Consider the following 15,329-nt stretch of genomic DNA (forward strand, 5'->3'; position numbering starts at 1 on the left):
AAGTTATGCAAGTCAGTCAATTACCCATTGTAGGCAGGTAAAGGTGCACATCACAGTTTTTTTGAACTTTAAGAAGAACCTTGGGCAAAGGTGATCAACTCCATTCCTTCCTACTTGATATGTGCATACGCACCTAGGCAGCTGAGGAGGTCTTGGTGGTCTAATCAAATCGATCAAAATGCAATTCCACCTCATCAAACTATGTTTTGCGCACACTTCGTAGGTAGGTAGGTATGTACGCGTACCGCTTTTATTCCAACGAGATGGGAAATCTTCTAGTAGTCTACCCAATCCTCACAACCACGGTGACACGATCGATCGATTTATTGAGAAAAAAAAACTTGCTAAACCAGAATCATCTTCTACATCGCCACTGGTCGCGCACAACTACCATTAGTAACAAGAAAAAATCACAGTTAGGTTGGGATCTAGACTGACTGAAACTAGTCTGTTCAGAATGCTGCTAAACCCGAGTCAATGTCTCGTGCTAAACATAATCCGCCTATTAGGTGAGATGAATCCCTGGGTCTCATATACTCCCTGGTTGAAGCGGTTGAGTCTTGGGCCGAGCGCTAAGGGAAGGGCTGAAGGACTCGAAAGGCCTCGACCATGTCGTTTGCGCAATTGGCCCCCTTTGTAGCGCCTTGGGCTTGTGGCTTTAGCTTCGCAAGGTTTTACTGTCTCGGATGTATCTTTGGGGGGCCTAGAGTGTGGTTTTGTGTGTTGCTTGCTGCCTTGTTTTCTTTTTTGTCTCGTCACACACGAGCTTTGCCCGCCTTTTTTTTTCATGACACGAACGCCTGTCAAAAGTGATAAGGAGCTTAAACCCTGGCATCTTGACGTCTGTCTTGAAATTGTGGAATACGGAGATGCATCAATCCTTTTTGAACCCCTTACTAGATCCCCGAAGGTTGGATCCCGACAGTCGGAAAATCGGGACATGGCGTCCAAGGCGGGTAGCACAAGGATAGGTCACGCCTCGATCCCAATTCACCAACTTTTCCAATATCCGTATCGCCTTTATTGCAGATCTTTCTCTACAAAAAAGCAGACTCAGCTCCGGAATCACCATGTCTACGTCACGAATTGCATACAAAGGTCAACTACCGATCCCCGCCCATCAAGTCTGAAAAGGGTATCAACTAAGCCCTAGACCCTCGCTTGTTAGCTTTCCTATCGACAATTTTTTTTTCTCTCTAGTCTAGTCCCTCTACAGCCACGAGTCTGGAAGCCGACGCTACCCCCTTTTTGCGGCAGCCCCAGACCAACGAAGGAAAAAAAAAGTTCCGTAGCCCTGTGATGAATGCGTCTCTTGGATGGGGAAATGGCCTGATCTTTTGATCCTGAACCATTGGCTTCGTGCTGCCATCACTACCCCATTGGGTGAAATGAGCTTTTCAGCCACTCCTTCGGGGTTTCGGGCGAGCTGAAGAAAAAAAAAAAAAAAAAAAAAAAGCCATGCGTCTAAGGGATGGACGGCCTCTATACGGCTTTGGTGTAGTACGGCCTGACTAGTCGAAAGCACCCCTTACCTCATGATGTCTTAGATATACAGGTGTATAAGCTGGTTGTTGCCCGCTTTCCATATGGGCCGAGAAGTTGCTTTTTTTCCTTTGCAACGCCTTTGCTGCTATTGCTGCTAAATAATAAACAGCACTTTGTACAGTCAATCTACAGTAAGGGACTGTCTATTGTCACAAAGAGGTTCCAGAAGAAACCCTCCCAAGTATATCATTACTAGACCTACAACTTTCGTTTACCGATCCGGCAGCACAGACGTCACCATGATGGAAGACTCGAGCAGGCATGCTCTGCTCGAGCTCTGCACAAGAGCAACTCTGCAGGGCAACACCATATCCGTGAGGATGCTCGACTTCCTCGGCGCGGTCAAGCACCCGCCCTTTGGCTTCAAGCACCTGGCCCAAGACTTTCTCGACATATGCAGGATCCTCTGGGCCATCGAGGCCGGGCTGACCGAGTGCTTCCGCTCCGGGCAGCACTTCCCCGAAGACATGGTAAAGGAGCTCCACGCAAAGTTCCAGCAGACAAACGCCGACTTCATCATCCTGGATCAGATGATGCGCGAGTTCCTGGGCTACGAGAACGGCGGCGTGGGCGGCAAGCTCCGCAAGGGCTGGCGCATGATGTTTGCCGACAAGTCCATCGCGAGGATGAGGGACTCGCTCGGCAAGTCGCGGGACGCCCTGAGGATGAGCGCTCTCGTGTTCCAGTGGTCGCTGGGCAGCGCCTCTCCGGATGACGCCGCCGGCTCGGGCTACGTGGGCCTGGCTGCTGCCCTTGACCGCATGGCTCGGGGCCGATCCACCACCAACCTCAAAAAGTCGCGATCATTCGAGGAGATTAGCCAAAAGGACAATGGCGCAGCACCCCAGCTGGACCTGCCCAAGATTCCTTCTCTTTCTCCCCAGATATCAGCAATGCCCATCGGCTTACCGGACAGGGCTTCGTCGGCGACGCACTCGCTGACCGACGTCACGAGGGACCGCGGCGACGACCACCTCAGCCCTGGCCACCTCCGCCGTCTCAGCTCAAACAGGAATCCGTACAGCAGTGCAAGTCACAAGTCTGACAACAGAAGCCTCAACGACAACCGCAGCCTAACCACGGCTGACGACCGCGACTCGGTGGCAACGAGTAATCGCAGGCGAGAACCCACCAGACGGCCAGAGGTGCCCACGGTTCCAGAAAAGGTCTACAACGTTTCTGGTCGTCTCACAAAAGTCCCCAAGAACAACGCACCTTCGGAAAAGAGTATCGGCTCGGGTCGCTTGGGTCCCGGCGCAAACCTCCGCCTGGAAAGCAACCCCCACCGGCCAAGGTCTCTGGAGCAAGACGACAATACCTCTCCGGGCTTGACAGATGCAGACACGTTGCTGGACGATCTGGAGAGCCTGGACCTGAGCGGCCCCATCAAGGCGGTTCGGATCCACGCAGACCCTCAACAAATGCCCCGCTGGCAACCGAGAAACGTCGCGGCGGCCAACAACCCCAACCTGCGGACCGCGCTTGCCGGTGCCGTCCAGACGCAGAAACACAAGGTCGTCGAGCAGCTCCTCGACCGCGGCGTCGCCCCCGACACTCACCCCGACGACATCCACATCCTCCGGGAAGCCATACTCAACCGCGACCTCGAGACCATGCGCCTGCTGCTCTGCTTCGGCGCCGATGCCAACTCTGCAGACTCGGACGGCGTCACCCCGCTCCTCTACGCCGTCGAGGTCGCCTTCCTCGAGGGCATCCAACTGCTCCTCAAATACGGCGCCGACCCCAACTTGGCCGGCACCAACAACCCGGGCCCGGAGCTGCCCCTGGGCGTCGCCATCGCCGAGCAGCGCCCCGAGCTGGCCCAGCTGCTGCTCACCTACGGCGCCGACGTCAACATTCAGTTTGCGCAGGGCAACACGCCGCTCATCTCGGCCGTGGGCGGCCGCGACGCCTCCCTCCGGCTGGTGGAGCTGCTGCTCGAGTACGGCGCCGACGCCAACGCCAAGAGCCGCGAGGGCAAGACGGCGCTGTTCGAGGCCATCACCAACGGCGGCCGCGTCGACGTCGTCACCGCCCTGCTCGACCACGGCGCCAACCCCAACCTCCCGGGGCCAAAGCACATGCTGTGGCCGTCCACCTCGCAGCCCGCCTGCCTCGAGATCCTCCTGGCGCGCGGCGCAGACCCCAAAAAGGCCCCCGGCGTGCTGGAGCTGGCCGTGTCCATCAACAACCCCGACGCCGTGCGCATCCTGCTCGCGGCCGGCGTCGACGTCAACGCCCGCAAGGACGGCGTGTGGACGCCGCTGTGCACGTCGATCCGCGACGACCGCAAGGACCTCTTTGACTTGATGCTGGCCGCCGGCGCGGACCCGAACCTGTCGTCCGCCGAGTACCCCTGCTTCAAGTGCGTGACGCACTTCCGCACCGCCTACTACCTGCCGAAGCTGGTCGAGGCCGGCGGCGACCTGTCCTCGCCCCCGGGCATCTGCGAGACGGCCGTGGCGGTGGGCAACGCGGACGCGCTGGCGTGGCTGCTGGCCGAGAAGCGCGCGGACCCCAACGACCGCAGCGCCGAGGGCCGCACGGCGCTGACGACCGCCATCCGGGAGAACAAGCCCGACATGGTGGACGCGCTGCTGCGGGGCGGCGCGGACCCCAGCGTGCGCGGCGAGGGCTGGCCGGTGCACATGGCCGTCGGCCACCCGCACATCCTGCAGAAGCTGCTGGGCGTGCTGAGCGACCCGGGCGCCTTCAGGGGCGTGCTGGAGATGGCCGTCGTGGCGGACCAGCTCGAGAGCGTCAAGCTGCTGCTCAAGGCCGGCGTGAGCATCGAGGACCGCCGCTCCGGCGTCTTCTCCCCGCTCACCTCGGCCATCCGCGAGGGCAACAAGAAGATGGTGCGCTTCCTGATCGAGGACGCCGGCGCCGACGTCAACTCGCCCGGCGAGCACCTGCCGCTGGTCAAGGCCGTGCGGAGCTACAAGGGCGACGGGGACATGGACGTGCTCCACCTGCTGCTCAAGAAGGGCGCCGACGTGAACCGCATGTACCGCGGCTGGAACGGCATCATGCAGGCGGTTGAGAGCGGAGAGCTGTCCGTCTTGAAGTTGCTGGTTGACCACGTCCGCAGGACCAGCGGGGGCGTTGTCGACCTTGAGCTCAAGGACGATACTGGTCGGACGGCAGTCGATATTGCCACCAGTCGTTGCTGGACTGATGCTGTAGAGATCTTGAAGCAAGGCCACAGGTGATTGCTTGGCGCCTCTGCTCGTTCGGTCCTTGGTGCAGTACAAACGCGGCATCGTTCCATTCATGAAACGCCTTGATCGTCTTGATTTTCATTTGTCGGCATTTTCACCTTAGCTCCTTTGTTCTTTGTTAAAAACATACCACTGTTTGTTTTGTCAGTACGTTTGGACGTTTTAAATTCTCTCACCTGCAACATATTCACCCTGTAATAGCTATTGATAAACATTACCTGGAAAACATGACTTGTCTTATTCTATATGTGGTTGTTCATAAATCATTCGTCTTTATACCATAGCCTCGTCTGTTATCAAATGAAAAAGCAAACGGCCAGTAATAGTAGCCGTAAGCTATTTGTGAGCGTTGTGCCATCTCCCTTCCACAGAAGGCTCCGACCCCAGGCATTTGCATGAATGGCGCAAGATAATCATATGCGCAGATACCCCGGCCTATGTTGCGAGTGTAGCATGGTTGCCTCTGTGGCCAGAATACCACCCGCAAGCTAGACGTCGAGCAAAAAAGTCCTCGGCAGACTACCGGCGGTCTTTGCGCCCAGCTCGGCTGCTTTGATTGCGTCCCGGAGGTCCCAGTCGTTGCTGTCACCCCCGCTGCGTAATGGCGCAACAAGAAGTCATCACCTCAGTTCTTCTTGACACTGTCCATCCACTCACCCCCAGCCTTGGTACCCTCATGCGCCTTCCTAAACAGATTCCTCTCCCACTCGTCCAGCCCCCTCAGGAACTCCTCGCTCTGCCCGCCGAGCCCGATATTACTCCCCTTGTCGTCATCCTTGCCCCTGCCGCCAGCGTTGTGCCCACCTCCACCGCCGCCAACCTTTCTCGCATGCAGCCCGACGTCGCCCGCCCTGACGACGAAGCTCTTGCGCAAAACGGAAGCCAGCTCCCGCTCCTCAAACAGGTCGAGCACGCGCGTGCTGAGCGAGAAGAAGTGCGGGCTGCGGTCGCGCAGCGGCACGGAGCGAGGGTCGGCCTTGAGGGCCTGGATGACGTCGTCGGCGAGCGGGTTGGGCAGGTTCAGCGACACAAAGGACCGGGCGTCGTCGGGGTCGGCGCTGCTTGGGTGCGTCGTGTTGGCCAACGCCAGCATCTCAGCCAGCCATAGCGGCAGGTTTACTTTGGTGCCGGCCTTGAGGGCGTGTGATGGTGTGTTGTCCAGGTAGCCGAGCTCCGGGACGTCGAGCTGGAACTCGCAGGGGACTTTCTGTGAGGGGAGGTGGTGACGGTGTAAGTGAGTGGCGCGGGACGGACAGAGCTTTTTTTTTAGTTCGAGATTTTGGGCATGTGCATATGTACCTCTGCATCGGTAAGGATGGCATCAATGTCGTAATAAGACATCTTGAAGGATTGACATCAAGTGTCGCCGTCCTCAGTTGTACGATTATTTCTCATCGCCGACTCGCGATGGACGCGTCTTTGCATGTAATGAGCGCGACGAAAAGTCCCTTTGTTTGGTGGGATGGAGTGATGCAATTACATGCCAGGAGTATCAAGACTGGTGGGGTTTCAATCCCTGCAGGTACGTACCCCTACCAGCCCCTGGGACTCCAGCACAAGCCACTGCAACTCTCTCCGTACACTAGCTTTTAGCCACAGCAGCGCAGACAAGCCAACGGCCAGCGGGTCCCGTTGCTGACCAATGACAAGCTCGGCTCCGAGCTCCGAATGCGCGGGCGTAAACTTGATGTCATCGCCGAAGCTCTCCACTTCCAAAGACTTCCACCGGACCGAGTCTATTCGAAATCAAAGAAGCCTACCTTTGACAGAACCCGTCTCTGTCCTAATCACTCTCAATTGATTCGACTTCAAACAACCACAGTCCAATAATAATCAACATTAACAATGGCGTCTCTCATCCGTACAACACCCGCCGTCCGTGGAGCTCTTCGCTCGCGCGCTTTCAAGCCTGCTGCCATGGCCAGCACCAGCTTTGTCCGCGGCAAGGCCACACTCCCCGACCTGAAGTGTACGTGATCCATTGTCGATTCTAACCTACAACGACGCGCATCGTTGCAATTGACTAACGACTCGCCCCAAAACAGACGACTACGGCGCGCTCGAGCCCTACATCTCGGCCGAGATCATGGAGCTCCACCACTCCAAGCACCACAACACGTACGTGCAGGGCTACAACAGCGCCGTGCAGGCCATCGCCGAGGCGCCCACGCCCCAGGCCGCCGCCGCCGTCGCCCCGCTCCTCAACTTCCACGGCGGCGGCCACGTCAACCACTCGCTGTTCTGGGAGAACCTGGCCCCCGCCTCGCGCGAGGGCGGCGGCGAGCCCGACGGCAAGCTCAGGGCCGGCATCGACGCCACCTTTGGCTCGTTTGAGACCTTCACCAAGCAGATGAACACGACGCTGGCCGGCATCCAGGGCAGCGGCTGGGCCTGGCTGGCCAAGGACAAGACCACCGGCGCCCTGTCCATCGTCACCAGGGCGAACCAGGACCCCGTCGCGGGCAACCTGGCCCCGCTGCTGGGTATCGATGCTTGGGAGCACGCCTACTACCTGCAGTACCAGAACCGCAAGGCCGAGTACTTCTCTGCCATCTGGAACGTCATCAACTGGAAGACTGTTGGCAACAGGTTTGACAAGTCTTGAGAGGTGTGGGAGAGGAAGCTCTGGTGTATGGGGAGGAAGTAGCTTGTTTGGTCTTTGTGAGGCCGTGTAGTATGTTGCCGTTGTTACGATATGCAAGACTACCAAATGCAATTAACTCGTGGTGTATCATAATGCGTCTTTCTATCATGACGTTTAATGTCGTACAACAATGCACAAGCCATCAGATTGCATTTCAGCCCCAAATACCAATAAAAAGTAAAAATCATTAGTCTTAAAACCATAACCATACCCCTCAAATACACCAAAAAGCTACGAAAATTATTACAAATCCTCAATCTCAAACCTGACCAACAAAGCACACCGTGTCTCGTGGCCCTTGAGATCCAGCATCCTGATAAACGTCCACCCGTCGACCGCATACAGCAACCTGATCGGCGCGACAGTGAGAATGGGGTTCCTGGCAAAGGAGTCGTCGCTCTTGATGTACAGGCGCAAAAAGACCAACTCGTCGTCCTCAAACTCGTCCCACACCAGCTCCTCATCCCAGACCGGGTCCGTCGGCGGCGGGTTCTCCCCGCGGTGCAGGAAGCCAACCTTGTGCTGCTTGTAGGGGGACGTCTTGCGCTTCACCTCCTTGAGGCTCGTGCCCCCGTACGCTAGCGTGCACGTCAGGTACGGCTTGATCTCGTCCGGCTCCCGGCCAGAAGGCAGGGGAATGTCCGAGGCGCCAGCGACATGCAGCCTCAGCCTGCGGCGGCGCGGCTTCGTGACGCCGCTCCCCCCACTCCGCAGCGCCTGGGGCTTGAGGACGTAGCCGTCGGTGCCGGCAAACAGCGCCTCGTTCATCTGCATGTTGGCGCCAAAGGTCTGCCAGTTCATGGCGCAGATCTGCGCGCCGACGGCCCAGAACGGAATCACCTTCATGTTGCGCGACGAGATGCGCGTGCCCTTGGGGTAGACGCGCATCAGGTGCTGGGCGTTGTGCGCGGCGATCTTGCCGGCCGCCTCGGGGAGGTGGCGCGACAGGCCCGACTCGGAGATGTTGATGAGGTGGTGGTGCGGGAGCGCCAGGGGCTGGGTCTGGTCGCGCGCCTGCTCCGTGGCGTCGAACCAGGCGTCGTTGGCCAGCTTGACGCTCTGCGCGTACACGCCCAGCTCCTCCAGCTCGGGGATGATGATGGTCTCGCGCGTCGCCTTGGCTTCGGCCTTGTACTGCTCGCGGTCCTTGCGCTCGGCCTCGTCACACGAGGAGGAGTCGTCCTCGTCGTCCGACAGCTCCGCCTCCTCCGACAGGTGGTACTCGACAATGACTGCAATCTTGGACCCGAGCTCGTCCAGCCTGACGTGCTCTCCACTGCCCTCCTGTTCGGCATGGCCCTTGTCGCGGACCGGCTTGTCGAGCAGCCGGTGGCCAAACACCTCGCGCATGATCTCCACGAGCCGCAGCTGGCCCGCCGCGTCGCAGTGGTTCTCGAGCGAGAGCAGGATGGGCGCGGGGCGGTACCTCTCATCCTCGCGCTCGGCGGCGTCGGCGCCTACGGGGAGCTTCTGCGCCTGCGCGGCCTCCTCGTCCACGACGTCCCGGATGGTCTCGCAGACGAGACGGAAGGGGATGTTGGACACGAGCGTGTAGCCGTGCGTGACCTTGGGCTCGCTGCGGTTGTCGCCGTTGTCCCAGGCGTCAATCTCCACGCAGCGCGACCCGGTGCGCAGCGCGGTCCTGTAGGCGGTGGCGCACGACGTTCCGTACAGCTGGTGCGCGACCAGGTACGTGTTGTGGCTGGAGCTGACAAAGTACTCGGGCAGGGGGTGCGAGCGGTCCGTCAGCTCCGGCGGGACGTGGATGTGCGGCCTGTCTAGGAGCTGGCGCAGGGCCGGGGTCATGGTCTGGCTCGCCAGGCCGGCTTCAGCCTCGGTGAGGATGCCCTTGGAGGCTATCAGGCAGCGCAGCGCGTGGCTGATGCGCAGCTGCGTCTTTGTGATGTCGGACGACCGGCCGCCGTGGCCGCCGCCGGCGACGGTGTGGTCGTCAATCTCCTCACCCTTGTCCTCATCGTCGACCTCACGCTCGGCGCGGGTCTTGGACGAGAAGGGGTTGAGGTCTGTCAGCCGGGAGACCAGCTCAGACATTGTTCAATATGCAGGGATGTTGGTGGGAGATGTCTATGTGCGGGCGTGAGTGTTGATAGGCTCAGGTACTGTGTGAATGAATTGATTTGTGTCAGTACCAGATGAATGATCAGACGATTTTGGCAGCTGTTGAATTATTGGAAGCCTTTCAAGTCACAAGCAGAGTCACTTTAGCAGTACAGGTCAAGTTCTCAAACGATGGATAATTCCCAATTGCGACTTGATTTCTCTTTGGTCCAGAAGCAGGAATCAAGTCTTGGCTGATGATGCCATGCCCCTCGATTCGTAAGCTCGTGGGGATTGGCAGTGTGACAGTGGGCAACTGAAGGCGGAAGCGGGGTGCCATGCGGCAAGTTGATGCCAGGTGCGGATTTGGTCATGATTCGCATCTGTTTGCTTGTATTAGGGCTGAGCTGAAAACAAGGCTGATGACGTTTTGATGATCTGCGTCGACAAGTATTGTGCAGTGTAGTAGTAGACAGTTCTCGACCATTCAAACGCAGGTCGTCCGCCTGCCGGCTTAAGCGCATGTCCGATCCGACCACTGAATCGGCGGACAAGTTCCGTGCGACACATGGCTTATAAAAATAGAATAAATTGTTTATGTAAACTTCCAAAAATATGTGATCATCATCAGAGATATACACATACACAAAGGTACATACAATGCATACATGGGGTATCCAAACGTTTGAGCCCTCGCCCCCGCGACAGGCAGAAGAAGTATATACCAAAATATTGGTCAGAGAAGTGAAGGTAAAATGTTTTGCCCATTTTCGAGGAGCGTAGTCTCTCGGGGCTATAATAAGTCTAAAATTGTAGGAAATAGCCATGTCGAGGCGGTAGCGAAAAGAGCAAATACAATGGCAGATCTCCCAGGACTTTGGTTGATCGTTGCCGCATTGTCGTCCGGAGGGCTCTCGACAACCGAGCCGTTAGAAGCCAGCACCGTCTTGCCTGTGGGGTACTCAATGTTGTAAACCGGTTGATTGCTCAGAACCGACGGCGTACCCAGCCCAGACTTGCACTTGGCCTGGTTTTCGGTAGGCCAGTTGAGCGTGCACGTCTCGTCGTTGCCCCAAGAGCAGATGGGATCGAGAACATTATAGAGCACGTAATTCTTGGCAACCCAGCTGTTCGGCTGCTCCAGACAGCTGGCGAGGAAGTTCATGCTGTTGGACGCGCTGAGCGGCAGCTTGTTGCCAGGGGTGTGGATGAGGCTCTTGCAGGCGTCGGCGGGTGCCTCGCGGTACTCCATGGCGACGGCGCCGCCGGCAGTGGGCTTCTGGCGCGCGCCCTCGCCGGTGATCAGGTAGTTCCAAGCATCGTACGAAACATCATAGGCGCCCTCCGAAGTGTCTACGCGGAGCAGGTTCACGCTTCGGCTTTCGTAACTGAGAGAGATGCAAATCTTGTCGCAGTCGACAACGCCGGGCCAGTAGGCGATGCGGTTCGTGTTGACCTTGCAGCCGAGAACGCCGACCGACGACGAGTACTGCGAGTGCGGCGTCGCCCAGACGGTGCCTTCGGTCAAGGCCGTTGCGGTCGTCGAGAAGAAGGCGGCGGTGGTGGTGCAGATCGTGGTGATCAGAGACCGTGGAGAAAGGAGTGCGGGACGGCGCATGATGGTGGCTGCATGGGGTTCGCAAGGTTTGGCTCAATACAGTGGTGAATTAGTGCGCGCGGGTTGCGGCGATCGACCTCGGGCTGCCAAGACCGAGGGATGGTATAATCAATAAAATGAATGGAAGGCGATGAATACGCCAGGTCGATGCTATGCATGTACAAGTCGACCAGGTAATTAAATGAGTGGCATGTCGCCGTCGCGTAGAGATCCGCGACTCGACTCTATTGCGAAGGCATTGTCTGGTGAAGACGGTGCGGTGTCTAAATCGTGAGCGCGAGACGAAGAAGTACGACAAATTGCGCAGCGAGGGGACTCTGCAACGGCAAGGCGCCTAACAAGGTTTGGCCTGCTTCGCTTGGGCTGGATTCATTTCCGCGGATGGGGCCCGTGCTTACATGGATAGTAGGACGAATGCGACGCTAAGGTCAGGTACGCGCAAACTTCTTTTAAGGCAAGTGTGACTACAGGTATCTTTGCCCACTTCCCTGTATTGAGGGATTCTTTTCTGCTAACAAGGCTTGCGTGGCAGACTGCAACCTATAAGTAACAGAGAGATATGAGTGATATTCCTTCATTCACTTCTGGGTCTGTAAGCCGTGTTTGTGAAACTTGTGATCGTGTCCGGTAGGATAGCTAAGTAGGTACTGTAGGTACCTATATATCTCGCTTAAACAGGGATCTAATTGACCTATCCGCCCCCACCATCCGCCCGCCCACAAATAACCACACACAAAAAACTCGCCCTGATGACAACAACAAAAAGGAACATCATCAAAAAAGGAGGCGAACAAGCCTATGGTCCCAGAGAGGGTCGAACTCTCGACCTTCGCATATACTCAATTACTTGATATGCCATCAGGAGACAACATATTAGTACGACGCTCTAACCAACTGAGCTATGGGACCGGGGAGGAAATGTCGAGGACAAGCTGTTCGGATGGTGGTCAGGATTTGAGGTGAGGCATATAGCCACACTGTTTCTGTTGAGATTCCAGAGCGGCAGTTTGAGGGTTACCTAGCACCCGAGGGCCCAAGTCTGGACATCACTTCATCACCTCTTCACTGTAGAACTAAGACTTTAGGTCAATATTAGGGCTGACTTGCCTGGTCAACACGGAGTACGTTCCGGTATTCATGACCAAGCTCCCAAAAGTCTAGTTTGAGAGACCCTTTTTTTCTCCTCTTTTTTTTTTTTTTTTTTTTTCTCTCGGTATATTGTCATAGAAACGGTCCCAGGCAACCTCGTAAATTCTACGTGTGAGCTCCTCGGGAATGCAAAATACCACACCTTGTCGAGCGCGTGTGAAACTGAGAACCATAGCTTGGTCTGGGCCGCGACGTCGTCTGAGACAAATAGCCAAGCCTGCTTGTGGAATGTAGAGATTCCAAATATCTCTCGCGAATCTAACTCTAACCTGAATCGGAAAACTCCCATAATTTAAGTTGGTATGCTATTCACAAGAAAGGCATGGGCAAGGAGATTTTGTTTAAAAAAATCGTGCCGAAAACGACAAAAGGATTCAACACCTGTAGAAGAGTAGGGCGGCAGTATTAACAGTCTTATCCAGAATGACGTAGAGGGGCCCGGCACACCAAATTGTCCATCTGATAATTTTCGGGGTTCAATGCTGTGCCCTTTTTTCATCCCTCGAATTATTATACTTCAGGTCCAGAATGATTCGATTACTCCCATTTTTAATCGTCATTATATTCAAATGTCCTCTATATACCTGACCTATCTCTTGCTAAACATTCAACGATTCTAATTCGCATGCAAATGGCAAGATAAGGCAGTCGCCTCATTCGCTCCACCATGCTGTTACACGGCAGTCTGGTCCTAGCTGTTGCGGCTTTGTCGCACGATACGGCATCTTTGGCCAATCAAGTGCTCAGTCGTCACCTCAAAGATGCCTGGTGCCATGACATGCAACGAGCTTGAGTGACTCAAGCTAGCTGCTGACCTTGGACTTTTGAAATGTGAAATTGTCCCGCGTCAATTGCTACATCAACTTCTTGTTGCCTCGAAATCTTTTCATGACCTCCAAAAGCGCTATGATTTTGATGGTTATCTACAGTAAAGAACCAAATCAAACAGACAAGACGACACAGCAATGCATGCACCGTCAGTCGGGTCCCTTCTTGGGCTCCTACATCTAGCCAGGCCGACCATCGGCGCATCCAACAAAGGACCAGCCTTGGAGTGGTCACCACCAACACCGCACATACTCCCCAACAAAGACGCAGCACGCCACAACGCCCACCGGATCTTCACTACGCTGCACTCTGCCGGCCGCCAATGGGGTTCCTCGACGGACCACAACGGCATGTCATTCTTCCGCGCCACCGTGCCAGAAGGTAGCTATTTCTTTCACGGCTCACAGAGGCCGGACAGGCCGACGGGTTTCGAGTGGCTCGCCTTTGAGATTGAGCACTCGCAGTTTTTTGCCACACCCTGGGATCCCAGTCGTGGTCCTGGCCGTGGTCCGGGTCGTGACCCTGATGGCGTGGACGTTGAGGAATGGCACGACTGGAGGCGGGCCCACTCGGCTCACGGCGCAAAGCCCGTCTTGTTCTTGTCCGACCAAGACTCTCAACATCCCATGAGCATATCGGAAGATGGGAGACGGGGTTCGAACGTGTCCCGCCCGACACGTGGCTACCTGCACACGTACAGAGCGGCCCGTCCGCTCAACCTGCTGTACGTCGACGGCATGGGCGCCGGCAAGTCAAAGTATGGCACGCTGGACACCCAGGACTTTATCCTGCGGGGCAAGACGCCCGGGGAGTTTGAAGGGGTGCCGGGCGGAGGCGTCTCCGGGGAGAGTGATCGGGCCAAAGAGCTGTGCGAAGTGGCTGACGAGTGGGCTCGGCAAGGCGGCGGGCGCATAGACGGCATCATGCGCATGGAGGTGGGCTTCGAGATCATATACTGCCACTTTGAGGAGGGTGGAGGGCTGGATCTGATCAGTCTCGATGCCACGGCGTTGAGTAATGAGACGGGCTGGGTGGACCCCCAAGTGCACGCGTTCGAGTGGGTACGGGCAGTCGGGTTGAGATATGTGAGTTTCGATTCCCGGTTCTGGAGACTTTGGGTGATTTGTCACTGTCCCGGGGTCCAGACTAACACACAGGTAATAGGATGGCTTCCCAAAGACCAGACTGAATATCGACTGGTCGAGTATAGTGTCGGCCTACTTTTACAACATCAACCTCACGAATCCGGATACGCAGAGGAGCGAGATGCCTCGAGTGGTCAATGCTACAAACGAAGAAAGAGCAGCGATCAAGTCCAAGGTACAAGAAACCATGGCGGTCCAGCGACACACTGGCAACAATATCGACTGGCAAGGTATCGTGGACCTGCTGGTGGGACGATACTCGGATAGGCTTGCATTCTTGTCCAAGGAGGACATCACAGTAGAGGACATGCGGCAAGAAGTCAACTTTTTGCTGTATTCCTACATTAATTTTGACGATTCAGACGCAAAACCGTCTCTTGAAAGATGCCGAGCCAAGCATCTTGAGACAGCCTTGCTGACGAGGCCGAGCTGGACGCAGGAAGACGAGCTCCTATTCACGGCCGTTGAAACCGTGTCTGAAGACATCTGCTCGACTCTGATAGACATGTGGGAGATTCTCGGCCACAAGGACGCTTCGCTTGCAAAGCCAAAGCAGTACTTGCAAGGCTTAAAGTCGAGGCTAAACTGGAGTACTTGGAAAAAATGTGGGACTTGTGCATCGGTGGACGAGGTATGCTTCGTGGCCATGTTTCCTTTTGGAACTGTCGAGGATCACTACAACCCGCGGTGCAAGAACAGGACGGAAATTGCGGGAGGTTGGAGAGATGGAGATGGTGAGCGATATTGGAAAATGTGATCAAGGACAGACAGCCAGCCCGGGATATTTGTTTTGGTTATTTTAGGCATTTACGTAGTCAGCTTGTCAGGTAGGTATGCACATCGTTTGTGATCGCATCCCTCATCCTATGTGGTACAAGTACCTACCCTGCACCCACCGCAAGCCTGCATTACCCCTGAATCACGTGACTGATTTCAACTGCACTCGAGAAAACGGTGGTGCTCTTCACGTGACGCACTGATGACCTATTGCCCAGCCTTCAGGACAAAGACGGCTAGCAGTCATGAGACAATATCTTTTGTCTCAAACATTTGCCTCGCTCTTTGTACGTTTTCGTATTTGGAATGCCTGACGAGCAAATCTCCCGAGTCCCACGCCACGA

The 15,329-nt window shown here is 56.1% G+C and overlaps 6 protein-coding genes and 1 non-coding gene across 7 annotated transcripts; 3 read left to right on the top strand and 4 right to left on the bottom strand.

Moving 5' to 3' along the window:
- Positions 1-1,573: 1,573 nt before the first annotated feature.
- On the top strand, positions 1,574-4,993 carry MGG_11634 (ankyrin repeat and SOCS box protein 16). Its single transcript, XM_003718848.1, has one exon. The coding sequence runs from the start codon at positions 1,785-1,787 to the stop codon at positions 4,755-4,757; it is 2,973 nt and encodes a 990-aa protein (XP_003718896.1). The 5' UTR covers positions 1,574-1,784; the 3' UTR covers positions 4,758-4,993.
- MGG_00213 (DNA replication complex GINS protein PSF3) lies at positions 4,981-6,226 on the bottom strand. The gene is made up of 2 exons (XM_003718849.1): positions 6,066-6,226; positions 4,981-5,973 (listed from the first exon to the last, which is right to left on the bottom strand). The coding sequence occupies exons 1-2, from the start codon at positions 6,105-6,107 to the stop codon at positions 5,392-5,394; spliced, it is 624 nt and encodes a 207-aa protein (XP_003718897.1). The 5' UTR covers positions 6,108-6,226; the 3' UTR covers positions 4,981-5,391.
- Positions 6,227-6,374: 148 nt separating this feature from the next.
- On the top strand, positions 6,375-7,679 carry MGG_00212 (superoxide dismutase). Its single transcript, XM_003718850.1, has 2 exons — positions 6,375-6,735; positions 6,812-7,679. Exons 1-2 carry the CDS (start codon positions 6,612-6,614, stop codon positions 7,369-7,371), a joined length of 684 nt encoding a protein of 227 aa, XP_003718898.1. The 5' UTR covers positions 6,375-6,611; the 3' UTR covers positions 7,372-7,679.
- MGG_00211 (1-phosphatidylinositol-4,5-bisphosphate phosphodiesterase delta-3) lies at positions 7,438-9,716 on the bottom strand. The gene has a single exon (XM_003718851.1). It carries the CDS (start codon positions 9,460-9,462, stop codon positions 7,654-7,656), a length of 1,809 nt encoding a protein of 602 aa, XP_003718899.1. The 5' UTR covers positions 9,463-9,716; the 3' UTR covers positions 7,438-7,653.
- A 321-nt stretch (positions 9,717-10,037) lies between these two features.
- Positions 10,038-11,395, bottom strand: MGG_00210 (uncharacterized protein). Its single transcript, XM_003718852.1, has one exon. The coding sequence runs from the start codon at positions 11,084-11,086 to the stop codon at positions 10,262-10,264; it is 825 nt and encodes a 274-aa protein (XP_003718900.1). The 5' UTR covers positions 11,087-11,395; the 3' UTR covers positions 10,038-10,261.
- A 490-nt stretch (positions 11,396-11,885) lies between these two features.
- MGG_20253 lies at positions 11,886-11,995 on the bottom strand. The gene has a single exon. It is a non-coding gene; the product is annotated as a tRNA-Ile (tRNA).
- A 721-nt stretch (positions 11,996-12,716) lies between these two features.
- MGG_14711 (uncharacterized protein) lies at positions 12,717-15,192 on the top strand. The gene is made up of 2 exons (XM_003718853.1): positions 12,717-14,148; positions 14,228-15,192. Exons 1-2 carry the CDS (start codon positions 13,201-13,203, stop codon positions 14,963-14,965), a joined length of 1,686 nt encoding a protein of 561 aa, XP_003718901.1. The 5' UTR covers positions 12,717-13,200; the 3' UTR covers positions 14,966-15,192.
- Positions 15,193-15,329: the final 137 nt, after the last annotated feature.

Source organism: Pyricularia oryzae, chromosome 5 (genome assembly GCF_000002495.2).
Source record: "Pyricularia oryzae 70-15 chromosome 5, whole genome shotgun sequence".
Taxonomy (NCBI): domain Eukaryota; kingdom Fungi; phylum Ascomycota; class Sordariomycetes; order Magnaporthales; family Pyriculariaceae; genus Pyricularia; species Pyricularia oryzae.